Source organism: Pholis gunnellus, assembly GCF_910591455.1.
Source record: "Pholis gunnellus genome assembly, chromosome: 7".
NCBI classification, from domain to species: Eukaryota; Metazoa; Chordata; class Actinopteri; order Perciformes; family Pholidae; genus Pholis; species Pholis gunnellus.
This window is the reverse complement of record NC_136533.1, coordinates 16,981,229-17,001,451: the sequence shown is the minus strand read 5'-3', so window position 1 is coordinate 17,001,451 and position 20,223 is coordinate 16,981,229. Positions and strand designations below refer to the sequence as shown.

At 41.9% G+C, this 20,223-nt stretch overlaps 1 protein-coding gene across 1 annotated transcript in view; it reads right to left on the bottom strand.

Annotated features, from left to right (window-relative positions):
* Nucleotides 1–3,213: 3,213 nt before the first annotated feature.
* ldlrad3 (low density lipoprotein receptor class A domain containing 3) overlaps nt 3,214–20,223 on the bottom strand; it is a 64,396-nt gene continuing 47,386 nt past the window's right edge. The window contains exons 5-6 of the mRNA XM_079162293.1: nt 6,027–6,429; nt 3,214–5,446 (exon numbers count right to left, since the gene is read on the bottom strand). Coding sequence (XP_079018419.1) covers nt 5,242–5,446; nt 6,027–6,429 — 608 coding nt within the window. The 3' untranslated portion in view covers nt 3,214–5,241. The remainder of the gene's footprint in view (nt 5,447–6,026; nt 6,430–20,223) is intronic.

The window sequence follows — 20,223 nt, the reverse complement described above, 5'->3', positions numbered from 1 at the left end:
ACTTCAGTTTTGAAAATTGGACGATTCTGTGCTATGCTTTGTCCAATATGGTGGCATGGGGACCTCTACTGGGGGAAATATAGCGCTGCAGGACTTTTTTTCATCTGCCAGTGCCATCCACATCATGGATACTTGAGGGGACTCCAGCAAGAGCGTATTTCTCTCTCCTCCAATGTTTTCATTTAAACGAATTCAAACAGCAAGCCAGCAGCTGTAATCGCTTTTTTTGTATGTGGACAACTGCATTTTATGAGTTGCAGGCCTTACAACCTTAGAAGTATTTAAACTGTTAAAAGGTACTGGGATGGTTATAATATAGTGCACAGAGCCAGTAAAGTAATGCAGGGTCATAATGCAGGAGTTCGTTTTCATAACCCAGACATGGCTACCAGCGATATGCAGTTATGTGTGTTTGCATGTCGTGACTGTTTGAGCCAGGTAAAAGCAGACTTAGACTACAAACTGGGCAGTACAGTAGGTGGCTGTATGCAACTTATAAGTAACAGTTGCAACCCTCAGTCAGACCAAAACAAGAAGAAGAAGAAGAAGAATGGTACAGCTGAGGCTGGAATAGGAATATCAGTTTTTGGATGGAAGATCCCTTTTTGGCTGTCATGAGCTGTCATTTATGAACCTCATTCTTAAAGACGTATGAAGGACGAGATGTAATAATAAAGTACCTCATTAAAACTGTCATAGTATAGTATGCCATGAAAACTGTCATATAAAAATATCACGGTATAGTATGCCGTAAAAATGTCCTGACCATTATTTTAGTATTGTGTGCCATAAAAACCTGTCATAACAATATCATAGCATGGTGCCCAGTCACTGAATTAATTACATCTGGGAAGGGAACATTTAATCGGCAGTATGAACATGAGGAATAAAAAAATCCTCTTCTTACAAGCACCTGACTACTGCTGGAAGAACTACAAGAGATTGTATCTGTAGACATTGTAACTTCTAATATTATTTATTATTACCAAAGCAGTTTCTAACAAAATCATGCCAATGGTAAGAAAACATTAAAACTTTTATAAATAAATACAGTCGTTCTGCATAGAAAACAGTTGCATTATTAAATATGACTTGCCACTAACCAAAAATACGTATGCACATACTGTATGTAAAAGTGTGTGTGTGTGTGTGTGTAGCTGTTACAAATTGATGAAGATGACACTCTGAGTCATCTCTGCTCTTGTTCCCCAGCTCCTCAGCCTGTTTTGAGCAGTTTACAGACACTAAACACAACCACTGTGCATAACATGTAGATGACATGTAACATTGTTTATGATATCAAATGACAAACAAGACAAGTAAAAATACCACAATAAAGGTATAAGTACAAACGTTAGGACGTAGGTTCAGATAATTCAAAAAGCTAATATTAAGTTATATTATTTCATTACTGAGCATGCAGTATAGTGAGTTTATTATTTTAATGTTAAGCATTTCATATATGTGATGGAAAAGAGAACTATTTTTTTACATCAAGCTGTCAGTAGCATTACCTGCATATAGTACAAAGTACTACATAGCATATAGTAATTCTCCAATAAGAGTTGCATCTCCTCAGCAAACTGCTCTCCTCACTATAAAGGCAAAAAGACAAAAAAGGCATTGTAGGTTAATAAACATAACTAAAAGACTGTTTAAGAAAATGCCTGGAAGTTATTACAGTGACATTTTATGGAATACCATGATTTTTAATAACATTTTAAAGACATAATATACTGATTTTCTATGACATTTCAATGATATAATACACTGTGCTATCTTTATGACATTTGAATGTAATTATATATTATCACATTTATATGACAATTGCATGGCATACTATACCATGACATTTGCATGGTATATAAGACCCTGACATCTTTTGCAGAGGTAACAAAATGTAAACATGAAAGTCAACGGTGGCGAGACTGTACGAGGGCAGTTACTACCGGTTGAGTTTTCTGATTGATGGATATCAGCAGGCCATAGTTTATATTGCTCTTAATAATTGTACATTGTGGCCACAATGTGGCGTCTTTAATGGCACTGCAACATATGTGTCTACAGTCCATAGATATTTATGTGCATCTATATCTTCAGCTTTTTTGGGGGACAATAATCTGATATAGTTCACATCGCCAAGCCCTAGCTATAGCATTCCATTTATTTGCATACAATGACATTTCTCAGACATGTTTCAGATTTTTTTGTGGCATACCATTTTTGACATACTACTGTATACTATGATGTGTTTTATGATTTTTTATGTTATATTACAGTTTGTTATTTTTAATTCTTTGGACATTTTATGTCATAAGATACTATGTTGCTATTTTTTATGGCATGCCATATAAGTGAAACATGTATTAGATACTATGCTATGACTTGTTTTATGTTATTTCCGTGGCATATTATACTATGACATTTTTGTTGAATTATTTTGTGGCATACTATATTAGTTTTTTTGACCGTTTTGACAATTTTATGATTTGTACTTACTATATGCTATGACATTGTTATGTCATTGTTATGGCATACTATAGCATCACTTTTTTTAAATAACTTTTTTATGTCATACTATTTATTTTATTTTTCTGGCACACTATTCTTTACATTTGTATGCCATTCTATACGATGATATTGTAATGATATTGATGTCTTTTATGGCATACTATGTTAAGACGTAACCCATGGCATAGTTTTTAATGACATTTGTTTTGACATGTTTTACGTCACACTATACTACGAGACTTTTTTCACCATGTTTTATTACGTACAATATTACGTAATTGTAAGTCATACTATACTTACTGAAACCAAAGTATCAAGGTAATATCTTGCTTTACTGGCGTTTCCTTCCAATGAGTTCCTCCAGCATCCTCCGCTTGTCTTGGATCTCATGTCGGAGAGACGGAGACGGCTGAGCTGCTTCTGATGAGCCTCCCTGTGTCTCTTAGAATCGTTGTCTTCTGTGATTGTTTATCCATTTATTCAATCTGTGTTTTGAATATGTATTTTATACTACTTCATGCTTGTACTCCTCAGAGGGAAATATTATACATATTACTCAACTACATTTACTTGACAATTATAACAACTAATACTTTTGCAGAATAAGATTATAAAATAAAATGCATTGTTGAAGTTCAGACAAGTGGTACTTTAATGTTAACCACATTGTTTCATTCAGAAAAAAACATTCCAAGGCCCAGAGTTACTATATTTTAGAAGAGTATTTTTATGTTGTGGAATGGTACTTTGTCTTTAGTAAGAGATCTGAATGCTTGCACACATTGTCGACTCAGATAGCATTCCTGCTACTAAATCTTCATTATTTGGGGATCTGTGATATAAGTGTTGCCTGTCTGGGGCGCAGACTGGCGGTAAAGCTTCAGATTTTGCAATATTCATATTAGATTGTTGGGACAATGTAATACTAGCTACACACAAGACCCGAGTCAGAATTTTGTATTACTTTCAAAACACAGAATATCGGGGATAAAAAGATCATGATGGGCACTCAAATGTGTAAAAAGTCAACCCCATGAGATCAAATCAGGAAAAAAAGGGAATTTGATCTTCAACATTCCTTAAAACAAAACCAAGATATAAACAACAGAACAGACAGACTGGCATACATGTTGTCCTGAGAAATGGCTTCCAGTAATACAGCAAATAACGTGAATTCTGTTTTTACTCCATACGCCGTTGTACATTTTAATATAATAAAGGTACAGACAGTTGTGACACATAATCAATCCTTTGGAGGGCGATATCCTTGGGCTAAAGTTAATAATGATTATCTTTGGTTTTATTGTTTTTCTTGTGCTTGCATCATTACTTCCAAAGCACAACTACAATACACATGTCTCACTTTAAACTCTATTTTTAAATAGATTTCTTTACTTGCCCCGCCTCCTATTTACAGTGTTTGAAATGAAGGAGAAAAAAAGGTTAAAAGACAATCTCAAATTTATAAACACAGATCCTTCAGATATGGATTTGATAGACATTGTGTCCTGAGGATGATTCTCCAAAATGACACAGAGTTATATACATCATAAAATCTCAAGCAAAATTTGAACAATCTGATCTAAGAGATGATATTCTTAAATGAATATTTGTGCCCAAAAACTAATCACATACAAAGTGACTATGGGGCCAAACTGGCCCCCAATAAGGCATCAACAAAATGAACATTTCTTTTTTGTGTCTCCATAAAAACACAATTGGTCTTCAAACAGAAATGTAATAGTTAGTCGTAGAAAAGAGACGGGATTCTCTGCTCAGAGGAATGATGTATGCAACTCACTTGGTAAGGATATATGCTGACCAAGTGAGTTTAATTTCTACTCCACTACATTATTTCAATATATCTCAATGGTCCTTTTCACATTTTAGCTTGAATTTATCCAAATGAAAACAAGACATACAATTGTTGAACATATTTTCTAAAAAAGGCCTCCACTGCTCATCGAGAAATATTTCTTAAATTTAAAAAAAAAAAAAAAACCTTTGAGGAAACACTTTAATGATATGGGTTTAGTACCACTAAAGAAGTTACAAAATGTTATTTTTTTGTTATTTAACAAGTCCACTGTAGCCACATTATCCGGTCACTGTTCACACCAACACCGGAGAAGCAGATTTAAATTGAGTACCTATTATTGAGCTGCTCTTGTTCAAACAACTGCATGTGTTCTTTTAAACTGTGAAACAAAATGACACAGCACCAGTGTATCGTCTTCATTTGGACCGACTCTTAAAAGTGAATCAACTTCAGTAAGAATAAGGCTTCAACATGTCATTGCCAAATGATGAAGTACAGCAAATCATCCAATCTAGCCATACTCCTCAACAGTATAGACTTTATCTAGAGTTTAGATATTTAATATTGAACACAACAATAATCTCTTATAAACCCCGCTAGAGAAAACACTGTAGATGTGAAGTATCCAATGGATGTGTAACTGATTTGGATGCAGTGCAACCATGGACTCAGCAGGGGGAGCCAACATACTAGATCAGCCTAGCAGGACGAGCTCGTCTCAGTCCAGCGCTTCAGTAAGCCGATGTGTGGGCAGCAAAGTTAAGGACACTTTTTAGTGTACAGTTTCTTAGTCCTTGTTGGTTCCTCAGCAGGTCTCTGCTGTGGGCTGTCCTGGTCTCGCGGCCCTGCAGTCTGGTCCTTCAGCCCTGCAGTCTCTGATTTCTCACTAGTTCTATCGAGAGAGAGAGAGGCTACAGCTGGTCCGACTCCTCTCTGGAGCTCAGACTCGGCTGCGTGCCTGAGGCTACAGTTCTGGTTGTGGAGGCTGCAGAGGGATGTGCTCTGGGGCAGCTCAAAGGGTCTTGAGGGCCCTCATATTGAGGCAGCTCGCCCTCTGATGGAAGCTCCCCATCTGAGAGGTATGGAGGAGGGGGGAGATCAAACCAGGGAGGCCGACTAGGGGAAAAAAACAGATAGAGGGAAAAATGTGATTTCAAAGGACTGTACAATACATATTTTTGACCGGCATCCAGCCAAAGTTCTGGATGTACACGCCTTCAATCATACTGTGCTGATAATCAGAATATCCTTCTCTACGTCACTTCACTACATTGCTGTGTATATTTGAGTAATTTATACTATTTCTAAATAGCAAGAATCCTCTATAAAATCATTTATTTTATATAATTAAATAAATACTATATACTAGTAAATGAGTAACCAGGTGAGTAAGGGGTTACTTGATTGAGAGTCACATAAAAGCACCACTGAGACAGATGCAGACAGATATATCAGAAAGCATCCTTTACAACTGATTTAGTCTGTGTAGATGGAAATTGACTTACTTACCAGTAAATCAAATTTGTTTAATTATGTTGAATTAAAATGATAAACTAAATTAGATGAGACTTAGCAAGAGAGACAACGTGTAACGCCACTACTTCTGCTTTGATGCTTTCATGCTATTTTAGCTTTATGGACACAGTCAAAAGTTTATAAACTTCCACACAGCTGTTAGAATCATCACTGCTTTCACCTGACATCCAGGACAGCTTGTGAGTATGATGGAGGTGAGTCCATGGAGAGTCCAGAGGGATAAAGGGTCCCAGACAGCAGCTGCAGTGTTTGAGGAGTCGAGCTATACTGGCCCCCTGCGGTAGGCGAGCCGGGGGAAAGACCAGGGCCTCCGGGATGGACGTGGCCCCGGTCCAAAATGACCAGACGGGAGAGCAGCAGGGGCTGGTGGTGGTGGTGGTGGTGCGAGCTTCCTCTTACGCCTCTGGGCAGCAGGACGCTCCGCTTCCTCTGGTGATGGAGTACCAGGGCCAGCAACGCCACCACCAGGACAAAGATAACTGCGCTGCCAATGACGGCATAGGTGATGCTGGGGTAGTAGCGCAGACGATAGTCCAGTGTCACAAAGTCCTGCCCCGGAGCTTCTGTGAGGGGGGAGAGGAGAGGGAAGGGCATGAAGAGCAAATTGAGGATGGATGATGTGGGAGGTTGGGGGAAGAGGGAGGATGAGTGGTGGCAGGAGAGACAAAGAGAGGCATGGAGGAAATAAGGATGAAGAATAGGTAGTTGAGGATACAGGAGGATGAGTGGTGGAGTTGAAGAGCCCGGGGAATGGAGAAGGGAGTGAGGAAGACTGGCATGAATATAAAGCAGTGAATTCAGGTCCATTCTCAAATGTGTTCTGTGTGATTCAATAGAGGCGGCCACTCTTGGAGATGAGAGTGCTACATAATAAGCATAACAGCAGTCAGACTCTCCCCAAGAGCTTTTAGAGACCAAGAGAACAAATGGCGCAGCGTGTTCTGTGCAGAGGCTAGTTTTGAGCCCACAGTTCACTCTTTATCTTACAAAGAAAGAGAAAGAAAGAAAAGAGAGGCTGAATAATTCTTCTTGAGGGCAAAACAGCTTGCAGCGATTTGGGATGAAACACGGCATGAGTTGCTCAGCATTGAAGATGAGAGGAGGCACCAGGGGACGTCACACATTACCGTGTTTGTCGCAGGGAAACAGGGAGTCAGCAAGCTACCTAGGAATCCAGGGAACTTCACGTTCGCGATGAGAGAGAGAGCCGTGGCCAGTGGCAAGAAACGCAGAGCAGTCAACTCTCTGCCTGAAATGAGGAAAGGGAGTACTACAATGCCATAGAGCACTGCAGCTTATTATTATTTCAGATGGGATGAGGGAATAGCACTTAAACCTTTCCGCTGACTGATATTACAGAGTGAGAATTTAAATCAGCCACTCGGGGTGAGGCTCGTGTAAATGGCGTTTCTGCTGCTTACCGGCAGACAGTACTGTTGAACTAAGGAGAGAGAGAGAGAGGGAGGATGGAAGGAATCCAATTTATTACGGACCTGCAGGAAGGCTGTGCTAATGAGGAATGAGCGACATAAAAGTATTTTACAGTTGCTGTTTCAGTTCAAATTACACTTTTGCCTTTGGGGCCTGGAAACATCAAACATCCATGTGCCTCCTAAAAAGTTCAACCCGCCCTTTGCAGTACTTTGTATGCTCTGTGTTCGAGGCTTCTGTGTTGCGGCTTAACAGACTGTGAGAGCATTAACGCCTAATATACAATGACTCACATGTCTGTTCATTAGCCATCATGCAGTCGGTTGAGGATATTGCCTCGAAAGCTTGCCAGAAAATGACTATTGCGAGATATCTCAAGGTTGAATCAATAGTCCGAAAATGCCTCCATCTGTAAGGATTACATCCCCTGAAACTGCAAAGAAGGCAAGTCCATTTGGAGCTTTTTGAAGTACTCCTGGCTTATATGGACTTTGGGGATATTGCACACGGTAGAGATTCTCCAAACACGTACAAGCTAGAACTACAGGAACAATGAAATGAAACGTGCAGAGCTCCACAGAAAGTCAACCAATGTGACCCTGTAATGGTTCACAAAGCTATACTGACTAAAGGGAACTCCACTCACTGGTTCCAAGTGGATTATGTAATATATTTTTATATGTACTGGAATTCAAATCATGCATTGATAGAGGTCACAATGTGCACTTAAACGAATAGTTTCACATTTTGGGAAATACGCTGTCTTGCCTGGAAACAACTTACCACCCTGTACAGTATATATTAAGCTACAGCCAGCAGCCAGATGGCTTAACTTTGCATCCAGACTGTAAACAAGACACAAGGAAACGGATAGCGGGCTTTGTTTGTTCACTCGGTACAAAAATACCTCAAAAGAACAGGTCAAGGTTTCAGCTTCCTCTGGGTTATGTACCATAATATATCTTTGCCGGGTGCAGTGACTGTGCCTTTCCAAGAAATAGTCAGGCATATACGACCTGTTAACCTGTTTGTTTTTACACTCGCGCATGGCACAGATGGCAAGCCAGCTTCGAGCATGCACAAAGGCATTTATGCTCAGCGCAGTGTTCGTAGCAGCATTCTCCGAAACACCAGAGGGTGAACAAACAAAATGTACTGTGACGAAGCAAGAAGACGAGTGTTACCGGGAAAACGACCTAAACCAACCTCCACAATGCCGAGAAGCAATTGTGATTAACTGTAAACTCATATCTCATATTCATGCACTACTTTAATTGCCTTTATACAAAGAAGTCAAGTACTAAATGCATTTAATGAATCAAAGGTTGAACATCCTGTAAACAGTTGGATTTTCTCTGTCATGTTAATAGTGCTTTAATCAGTGAACTATTTGTGACAGTCACAGCGAGCACCTACTTACACAAATCCAGAGGTGCATGATCAAGCGCCGCGACCACTTGTGGAGCCTTCGCAATCGACGCGCAAGCCGCGATGATGTCACTAGGGCAAGCATAAACCTAGCGGTGCTGCAATGAGCCCTTTTTAAGTCATTTTTTTGTGAAGAAAAAAACCAAGATATAATGTGGAAGTTGGTGAGCTTTATTCAGTTACCATCTGACAGATCAAGGCGAGCTGTTTCCAGTCTTTATGCCAAGTTTATCTCTTTTATCTACAAGATTTACCAACATGTCAAACTTCTTTGAAGAACCATTAAGGGTTGGAGAAACTATCAAAGCTCAATATTTGTCAGAGCTGTTTCTGGACAAAGCAGCAAGCCATCATTAGAGGATGAGTTTTTCTAAAACTTGTTTTTGCGTTCTTCCAGACGCCATGCTGCATGTTGCCTCTGTCTACCTGACCTTGAAGGCCTGAGGGAGTCTTCAGCAGTGTGCGTTTGTGTTTGTGTGCACACATGCAGTTGAATTCCCAACGACAACCAGCCTGGCGTACTGCCTATTTATGTACCAGTGTGTAGTCAGAGGCCCCATGCCTAAATTAAATCGAATCTAATTCAGATGCTCCACCCGCTCGCTGCCCCAACCAGGCCCCAGCCAATAAAACAAGCCCCCTCGACCCCTCGACCCCTCCCTTGTGATTAAAAATTGGCCCGTCGCTACCAATTAATTATGAACTGGACTCTCAGCAGAGAAAGGCCAAAACAAAGAAAAATGATTTCCATAATTACTGAGTAAAAAAACCACAAATAAAAAGGGATCACTCCGCTGCCACCCCATGCTGCCGATCGGGTTTCACTGCAGTCCTCTGGGAGCAGAGAGAAACACACAAAAGGAAGTCATAATGCTGCAACATTAACAATGGGAGCCAATTCGGAACATTAGTGATAAGTGAAAGGCTGTTTCAAATCACACAGGAGATGAAAGGACAGAGAGAAAAAGAGACTGAAGCAAGCTTCTTCTCTGTTAGAGGACGGGGGTCCTGTGTGTGTCTGCCCCCCCGCTGTGAGTGTGATTGAGCTTCACGTTCTGTGTTTCAGACCATTTTGAGCTGTTAGTTGCAGTTACGGCTCAAAAAAAGGTGTGATCACCACATTCAAAGATAGGCGAGGGTGGTCTCACAACAACAATGCTAATTCTGATTCAAAAGAAAGGAGTCAGAATCACACACCGGTACCTTACGGACACATGCACACTTCATCTCCCTTGATGGCAGAAATTGAATTTCTCTGAAGTATGAATTCACTCAGTCCTGGATAGCTGAGATGGTGTGTTTAAGGTACATCAAAAGGAAACATGGGACAGCCACAAACTCTCACCTATGATTAAATATTTATATTTCAAATTCTATGGATAAACATTTTTTCCCCTCATTGCCTTTTTAAGATAAAAGTCAATAACCATTTGACTGACAAAATATTAAGTTTAACTTTGCATTTTACTGGCTTTCAAACTTGTACTGCGCTCACACTACATGTACTCATAGTGCCTACTTTGTACCTCATTCGTCTGATGGAGGTGTCATGATCAAAGTTGAACATCAAAGTTCACTGGCTTTTCTGTCTTGTCTTGTCAAATCTGACGTGAAAGGCTGAGGTAGGCTACATTTGTGCTGTTGACCAATAGCAAAGCTGCCTGGACACTGTTGAAAGTGGGAGGAAGGAAGTAGGGCCGTCCCCTCTTAGTCGACTAATACGTTGTTTTGGTCCAAGTCGACTCAGATTTCTCAGGTCGATTAGTCATTTTTTAAGCTTTTTTCATACTGAATGACTTATTTCCAGGAAATTTAGGACCACATCTCTAGTACACACAATATTTGAAGTGGTGCATTTGTGTGGTTCTTTGTGGAGAAACTTAGTTGTACAGATCTGTCAACTAGATCAACTAATCGATGACAAAATCATTTGAGTGTTAGTCAACTAAGAATTTCTTTTGTCCAGAAAGCCCTAGAAGGAAGGTGTCCTTTTAGCTCATCAAGTCTTGTATGAAGACAGCAATAGACGACTCTCTTTACAGCCGTATGAAGGGGATCCATGCCATCTGCATTCTCCAACTGGAAAGAAAATGTCACTGTCGGGATACAATTACGCACGGCAAATCCGCTGGTTATGTTTTGTGCAATCAGCATCAGATCGTTGTGATGTAACCACAGAAACCCCTCGTGCTTATGTGCACATAGAACGTGCCATTTCGATTCATTATTCTACAGTTTCTTGGCACTTGGCAGGGCGCACTCGACTGCGATTTGGCCGTGCTGCTGGGTTCATGAAAATAGAGCCAGCAGTGTGCACTTGTGAGCACAGAGCAGCAACTAACCACCAACTTGTGGAGAATAAGAGATATAAACATAGGGTAAACATGACACTATCTCTGGACCATTTCGGAGTGTTTCTGAGTGGAGCTTCATATAGTAGACTATGTACTTAATGTTCCACATGAATAACCTTACTCTGCAGCTCCCCCGGTGACATTGGCACCTATAAGAGTGCTTCTATACTCTATTCATAAACTCATAAACCTTCCATATGTGGAGGCTTGGGGAGGGTGGCAAGGTGCAGCCTCTCAACTCAGCCACTTTAATTACATCAGAGTGCATTCTCCCCTCCCCCTCACCACTGCTGTGCCGCTGGTTCACCCCCCCCCTCTTGCTTCTCCTCTAATGCCTCCCTCTTCCAGCCCCTCAGCTTCCATTGCTCCATCCTCTCTTCTGCACCTGTTATTCTGCTCTACTCCCTTGTTGCTGATAATTTACTGTCATGGCGATGACATGTGCCCTGCTTTTAGGATATACAACAACTATACTAAGCTCGGATTATGCACTCAATGGAATGCTTGTCAACAGCAAAAACCTGTCAACTCTCGATTTTCATCTTTCTCTTTCTCCACTTTCTCTTTCTTTCCCTTTACACTCTCCAGCCTTGTTTCTTCTTCACTGCCTTTTCTCTCTCTCACTCTCTTTTTCTTGCATTTCATTATCTCCCGCCTGCATCAGTCTTGTTATCCCTGTACGAGAGGAGAGAGTTATAAAGACACGGAGGGGTCACAGACACAGCACAACAGTGGACAGAGGAGTGGAGTTTAAAGAGGTCAGATGTAGAAACAGATGTCGACATATCCAAAGGGAAGGAGTGGAGAAATGGGTATATACTGTAGTGTCTTTCTGAGTTTCATGCGCACACATCTCTCCTCTACCACAGACTAAGAAAATTGAACTGCACACACGCTGCTCCAAACTAGCTTTAAATCTATTATAAGAGACAGAGTCCCACAGACCCCCTGCTGTAGCCCTTCAGTACCGGGAACGTATACTTTTTGCCTGGATCACTTTTAGCGTTGCTCTCTTCTACTGTACATCTTTGTGCTATCCTTTCTAAACCAGCCGAACAAGCCTCATTTTCTGAGATGGTTTCCTTTTTTTCTCCTTCTTTTGTGTGAAAACTAGCACTGGGTTTTTCAGGGATAAATTGGCTTGGCTGTATTATACATAGCAGTATATAATGGTACTCCCATAAGTTTTTTTTTCTCTCAAATAGTGATATCGGTGTTGGCCTCTAAAATCCAGTTTCTTTTGGCACCAGTAAATTCATTCTTTGGTGATCAGCTTCAAAATGTAAGTAACATCGGATTCTTATACATCAAGATACTGTCCACATTTTAAAATCTGAATTATTCTCTCTAAGAACACAACTGTGTGTAATCATACATTTGTTTGTCTGTGTGTTTTACCAGCAGATACTACTGTGGAGCACCACTTCTAAGAATAAAGAGATTTCCATTAAACTGTAACACAGCCCATGAGCAATGAGCTTTCACATCAACATATTTCTTACTTGAAAACAGAACTCCATTGAGAGGTGCTACAAAACAAGATGAGACAGAGTATTGCTACACACCCACACATTGTGGGCTTGTATGCAGCTACTGAAGCAAAGTGAAGGCCCATGCCGGTGCACAATAGCCTATTGAGCACGCAGTGATTAAAACCAGCTCTGAAGCACTCCTTTGTCTGTCTTTAATCAAACTGTGCTGCAGATCAACAGCAGACATGTCATTAGGTTGCCGAGTTACAAGTTGTTGTTTTTTAATAGAGAAAATTGCTCTATCCTGATTGGCTACCTGCCACTGAATATGCTAACTAACAACTGTCAGAATACGCTCATCCAAAGATGAATGAGCAGAGTAACATGAAAGGAAATGGGGCTAATAAAAGACTCCACATATCTTAATTGCCACACTTAAAACGCCGCTGGATAAAGGGAATGGGGATATTCCCCCCCTCTGGCTCATTCCTGAGGGGAAAGATAGGGCACAGATGTGCTGTACTTTCCCTATGCACTGAAGACTCATTTCACATTCACAAAGTGCCATCTTTAAAAAGAGTCCAAAGTGTCTGTGTGGGGGTGTGTGTGTGTGTGTGTGTGTGTGTGTGTGGGGGGGGGGGGGGGGGGGGGGGGGGGGGGGAATTTCCGTTAATGCAGTCACTTTGTCTGACGCTAATTACAGGTGTGGGGCTTCTGCCTCATTTGGCAGCTCGGTAGCCACAGCTACGCCCACAACGACGGGGGGACAAAATGAGGTGCAGAACCAGTGACAGACTTATCAGCACATTCAGTCCAGTATGTGATGAGAAGAGAATGATGACACCACTAGGGGGCAGACAGCTCTCATGTTTACTTGGCAACGTGCACACATACACTCACACACACACATTCACACTCTGTCCGTTAGTAGTGGGCGGGCATCCAGAACAGCGGGAGGGTGTGCATTGGGTTGAGGGGTGTGTTGGGGGGAAGGGGGGGGGGGCATGCCATCTGGCTTCAAACACCCTAAAAAAGATGCAACCACGTGCAATTATAGCGTCCCCAGATACAGTGTGCACGCCAACCAGGCACATCCATACCATACAGTACGTTCATCAGAAAAAGGGAAAAAAGTTCAAACGCATCGACGCACCCACACATTCACACACTCGCTGCTTTCAGATGCTCATACGAGCAAAAACAGCAATACAAACAAAATCCCAGAAATCCTTTCATCGTAGTCCAGAGTGAGCTAACTACACCCATGCCACATGGTGGAGAAACCAGAAAGAAAAAAAAAGACGGTGGTGAAACTACAAACAGCAACTTGTGGGTTGTTTGGTGCACTCGTGCATTGACTCACTTCAGACTCAAGCAGCAGAGAGGAATCTAGAGGGTGAAAAACAAACTCTTAAAAGTGACTGTGGTGGCTACGGTCGCAATAAAGGATTATACAACTGAAATTATCCAGCTTCTACCATCTTTCTAACTCAATTTACACATGCTATTAAATGTAAGTCTGCATCTGGAATATAACCCGAACCCTTCGTTGCATTTACTCCCAATAATTGGAAGCATTGCAATTTGGTCACATTTGTTATGCTAAGCAGGCGAGTTGGTGGTGAGGTTCATACAGCAACATAACATGCAGGTGAGGTTACGATATCTTTTATTTCTCTACAGGAGGCATCTGAAAACCACAAGTTTGTCTGCATCAACTGTGAATGTTTCAAAGGTTTCTAGTTGACTTTGGGGATGAGAATTGTCCTTTATTGGTGCATCAACTTGGCTCGTAGCAGAGCAGAGCCTGAAGTGGTTGTATTTCAAACTCATGAGCAGACACTGTCCAATAACATCCAATCGCTCTGCAAGCCAGCTCAACTCCAGAGGTGGTCTGGCTGTTCCAGCCACATGCTGATCGTGTTTGTGTGCATTATCACCCCCCATTAACATACGACCTTCTTTATCTAGATAACAAATACAGATACAGATCAAACGTTAACTCCAGTTAATAAATAGTGTCCATGCCTCATCCCAGCGAACGTTTTTCACTATTGCAGTTGAGATTCATGATGTTTGTTTGTGTGCTGTACCTTACAGATGAGACACATCCACTCAGGCAACACTGATAAATGGCATCCTTGCTAAGAAGCTGTAAAACACTAGGGGTATATTTCAACGAGCAGAAACCTGGAAACACTCGACGTTCTCACTGCGTGTCAGACCAAAGTCTGTAAAGGTCCAATGTCCTCAATGAAAGAAGGTTGGTTGCTGCTTGACCCAATGTGTTTATCACTCTGACCTGCCATCGTTTCATGCTGCCTGCGTTTTAAAAAAGAGCGAGAGCTATCAACACAATTGGATTTTAGAAAATGAGACACTGGTTGTAGAACTTTAAAGAGTATTAATTCTTCGAAATAAGCGTTTTCACCACTCTCTCTCTCTCTCCTCCTCCTCTCTTGAGATCTTAGGGTTCGTGCCCTTTACTTTAGCGTGCGATTACCCTCGTTGTCCTCTGTTCTGTGTTATTGTTTTTACAAACCCTCCCTGCCAACACACTTCCCCTTGGTGGTACATAAAAGATTGATTGATTGAAAGCTGCCCTGCCAAGCCACGCCAGGAAGCAAAGCATGTTAACTGCTCTGCGACAGGACTGTTCCAGATCCCTTTGGCATCCCAGTATTAATATTCATGTCCGTGCTGTCACCCTCTTCCTGTGCCCCATCATGTACTATACGTCTGTTCTCGTTAGCATGCACAGAGATAGAAGGACTTATTGGACAGGCTGTGTGTGTGTGTGTGTGTGCGTGTAGTACTCTATAAGCCTGCCTGTCTTCTCTTCTCATTTAAGACGTGTTTATGTCTTAATGGTTTCATGCAGTTGAGCCTGTATAGTTGTGTAGGACTGTATCTGTCTCCAGCTCTGTCCTTCTGTCTGTCTGTATATCTCTGTGTGTTTGAGTGGCGCTTTGGGTAAAGGGAGGTTTTCATGCTTCATCGGGACTCTTTTGCCTGTCCTGTAATAACTTGTCCGCTCCATTGCTTTCCACTATAAGACCCCCCATAACACTCAGTCACAGCTTACTGTGGGCTGCTAGAAGAGTAAAGGGGAGATGGAATAGAGTTAATGAATGATTCCAGCATCTGGACAACATCCACGGAGGAGGAGGAGGAGGAGGAGAGTGGAGGCATAGATGGGAAGGACAGGACAGGAACGTTGAAGGGCAGGTGAAAGGAAGACAACTGCCTGATACTTTCAAGGAGCAGCTATTGCGAAAAGGTTAGACGTTGACTATAAAATAACAGAGAGCAAGGATGGGGTCAAAAGTAGTGCAGTGCAGCTGATAAATGAAGTGAGTAGTACAACAGTAGGTACTTGTAATAACAAGATGTTGGACCGGGCGACCTGATAGCCGAGTGCTGAGTGTGGATATCACACGGGTGCAAAACATCCTAAGCAGCGGGTTCACGATTTGATTCCTGGACCATTTGTTACATGTCATTACGCTTCTTTCTTTCCCATCACATTAAATACAGGCTTTAGAAAAAAAACTGTATAAAAATACAGATCACTGCTTGACTATAATGATGATATCCTTCGGCTTGGGACAGGCATACGAGTGTCATACTTAATTCCTAATATTTAGGAATGACAATATTTGGTTCTCATCTTTTATGTGTGGTGCAGCATTTGGAAGTCCTTAAATTGAGTTGACACACTGTACGTGTGTCTGTGAACTTAAGCATATACAGTACAGTATGTATGTGCTTATAGATACATTTCTGTAGTATCTACTTGGTGGTTTCTTATAACTCTAAAAGAGGTGGGTTTTGACGCAGAAGTCAAATTCAATAGAGGAATAGTTTTGACATTATGGGACGTGCCAAGAGATAGATTACATGATCGATACCACTCTCGTGTCTGTCTGACATGTTGTGGGGTGTTCTGTGCTGGACTTATTCTTTCCTGGGTGCAGCGACTTCACCGTGTCTTATCATCACTGTGAGTTTGCCAGGCAACCACCTGAGACTCACTGAGGTCACTGCACCTGGCCAAGAAGTAGTCCAGCACGTAATCCATGGAAAACCAAAAACATGCTGTTCTTCCTCGTTACGACCATAAAACGTGATAATCATTGCAGTGCAGGCCAGCTGTTTCCCCCTGCTTCCAGTCTTTATGCTGAGCAGAGCGGACCGGCTTCCTGTTTAGTGTGCAGAGATAAAAAAAACAAGTTTCCACTACTGGATGTACAGTACAAAGGACTTAATGCTGCTGCTGACGGGGAGTGGTACAGAAGAGTAGCCTCTGTAGCACAGGGGGAAAGACTCTAAGGTATGTTCATGAATAACAGGCTTTTCTGTGTTGGTGAAAAGATGGGCTGTGGATATCACTTTTGCTTGTTTATCACAGAGAATCAGCCTCAGTAGGAGCTGCAGAAGCAAAGACGCGTCATTCATTGTTCTATTTGTAACAAGTTGCAAGCTTCAACTGAGGCACAGAAGTGGGAGTATCAATTCTTTTTTCTTTTTTTTAGAAACCCTTTCAGTGGCTATATTTTCCTGCAGGAAAGGGAAGAATGGGGCGGGTGAGAGGTTGCTCAGGATCGCTGTGGGGCTTTGACTAAGATCCCCTCCCGTCCAAACGACGGGTACGGTCACCATGGCAACTGTTCTTTGGGGCCGAAAGGTGAGTTAGGAAGGGGAGGAGGCTGGCTCGAGAGTGGACACGAACAAAACTCGCATGCGCCTGACGCATGCGCGCTGACAGATAACACCCAAAAGCCAAGATGTGATGGAGCTGAGTGATAAGACTGTGGAGATTCAGAGTCCTATTCAGGCCTGAGTGCATTTGCAGGCTTCGACCAGCCTCTTCAGGATGAGACTATTATAAACTGTAACCCGCAGCGAGATCGACAAAACAGCAGGCAGGCTGACATGCAGGAGTCATAGAGGAGACACAGACTCATCTGACAGCCTCTGTGACAGGGGGCTGATATGAGACGATTGACTGTTGAGGGAAAATTGGATTTAGTGACTTATTAAAACTTTAATATAATACAGAAGTATCACCGGTTTGGGATTGAACGTGTAAGAAAAGCTCTGGCTGACATTCACAGAGAGTTAGGATGTTCATTAAGCTCAAATGTGAAAATAAAGAATGTGAACGTCATATAAAATGAATGGATTTTTTTTCTTCTTCTCTGAAATATAATAGTCCTGCCAATGAGGATGGTTTAGGGATGTTCAAATCGGTGACAACAGAATTATGTAAGCACAGTAGTGCATTTAAAAACCCTGCTTTAACATATACTGTGTGTCCTAGAGGGCAGTATTATGTAAGGACTGTGGATGAGCATCCTTGACCATTAAAAATCTGAATTTGAAGTAAAGCGCCACATTTTCTTTCCATCACAGCTGGCCTCTAAAATGAGCTGGACTCATTAGAAGTCGGGTACAAGGTCAAAACATGATGAAAGACTGTTTGATGAAGAGGAGGATAAGGCGGAGTTGATCAGCAAATGATGCTTTCACTTTCGTCAGCGTATACCGGGCATAATACCAAACACTTTCCAAAACATGCAAGCTTCCTCTAGGAAATTAATCAGTTTGTGGAGAATGTGGAGGCGTATTTGGAATTGTTAATGCATCACGATGAAACTTGCTTTCTTTTAGGTCATTGCTTGCTATTGTTACATGGTGTTTACATTGTGCATCGGGAATACTTAAAAAAAGGTCTTCTCTGGAGATGTATTCATGAAGACTCCAACATTTGAGAGGCAAGCACACCTTGGAAGACGCCTCTAAAGGTGGCATGAAAAGAATAATGTGAATATTGTAATTCCTTCCGTTACACATTTGCATTACAGTAGCGTCCTTGACTACACTGATAAGGAAGTGTCTTGATTTATTGGGTAATCAATCTAAAAAATGTGTTATGCTTACAAATGATGAGGAAAGGACTATTATTGAAAAACTAAATGATATAGTCCTCTAATACAAACATGCTGCAGCTGTCACTCATCCATGTGTAAATGCCTGTAGTTAGGATGCTAGTGCTCATCCAACTCTCCGAAGGGCGCTACACCCACACCCGCATACAGTAGTGATCAGATTAGTGCATGGTTATTGCTGCTTGCTTTAAGTTGAGTGTGCGAGCTGCCTGTGTAGATGTCAGTTTCATCGATTGCATTAAGTTAAGCCACCGGTCTTTCTCGGGCTGCCACTCACAGGTTCACCTGCTGAGTGCGAAGGTGGCTGACATGTATTCAGATGAGCTTCAAGCTGGTTCACAGGGCTGCAGCCTTTTGTATTAGTGTTGACACATTATAACAGACACAGATACAGTACAAGCCTTTGTGAGCATTAGGTGACATGTTTTTTTCTGTTTGTGTAAAATCCAATTATTTATATATTGTTTCCAAATACATAACATAATGTGTAAATGATATCAAATCTGAACACAAACAGCAGCAACACAGAATCATGAAGACAAACTACATGTTTAGGTCGTATTTTATAGCATTGCAAGTAAAAGCTGCAGCACTCTCAGGTTTAACTTAACAAGAAACCCCCCCACACACACACACACTTGCAAGAACATGCATGAGCAAACAAGTAATACATTCCTCTTGGTGACATTATCTCATGAGAAGTGGGGGCAACAGAAGACTGTGTTTCAGTGAGTGAAGTTCCAGTTGAGAGCCTTTGATTTAGTTCTCAGAGCAGATCACAGTCACACAGACAAGATGAAGTCGGACCTCTTTCTTAAATTACACTGCTGAAAATGGAAAAGTTCTAGAATAAATCCAGGTATTTTCTACCTAGATTTATTTTCTAGCTGATTGTGAATACGATTTCATCACTGAAATCACAGAAGAGTACCGTACATCAAACCTGCCAACAACTGATTTTTAGATCACTTTCATACAATATATTGCTGCATAAAGTAATAAGGTGAGAAAATAAACAAACGGGCCCGTGAATGAGGTGCAAAGCTAAAGGGTAGGCCAGCATGGACCGCCTACTCAAGGTTGAACTATTAAAAGGTACAGTGAACAGCAGCTCACCCGCCCCCACATGAGAGGCCCACTTTATCCTGGCAGGCTACGCTACGATAAGAATGAGCTCAGAGAGGAGAGGGGCACGGGGAAGTCAGCCTGGGATCTGGCTTCAGATCAGGTGGGATAAACCCTGCAAAGACACACACACACGCATACCATACAGTATACACACAGTAATGGATATGCTGACACGCAAACATGGACACGCCAACAAATCTGTAAATCCAAAGAAAAGGCCAAGGAGACACACGCAGAATATCAGTGTCCACGCACAATGCCAGTCCTCCCACACGGCCTCAGATCTGCCCTGTTCTTCTCCCGGTTAAGAAACGGAGCACGACCCTTGATGCCCATTCCACCATCTAATCCCCTCTCCTTCCAACAATAGGCCTGGTCAGGCTGGCGGAAGCGCGAGGAGCCCCTGCGTCTTTTATCAAAGTCGAACAACAGAACAACACAGCCTGTTGCTGAAGGTCTATGGCGCCTGCTCATATCTCTGTGTTCAGCTAGAGTGGAATCACTTGCCTGTCTGAGTGATTGGAAGTGGAGCATGATGGTCAGTTGTGCAGCTCGTACACATTTGCTCCGAGTGTGACAGATTGGGTTGAGGA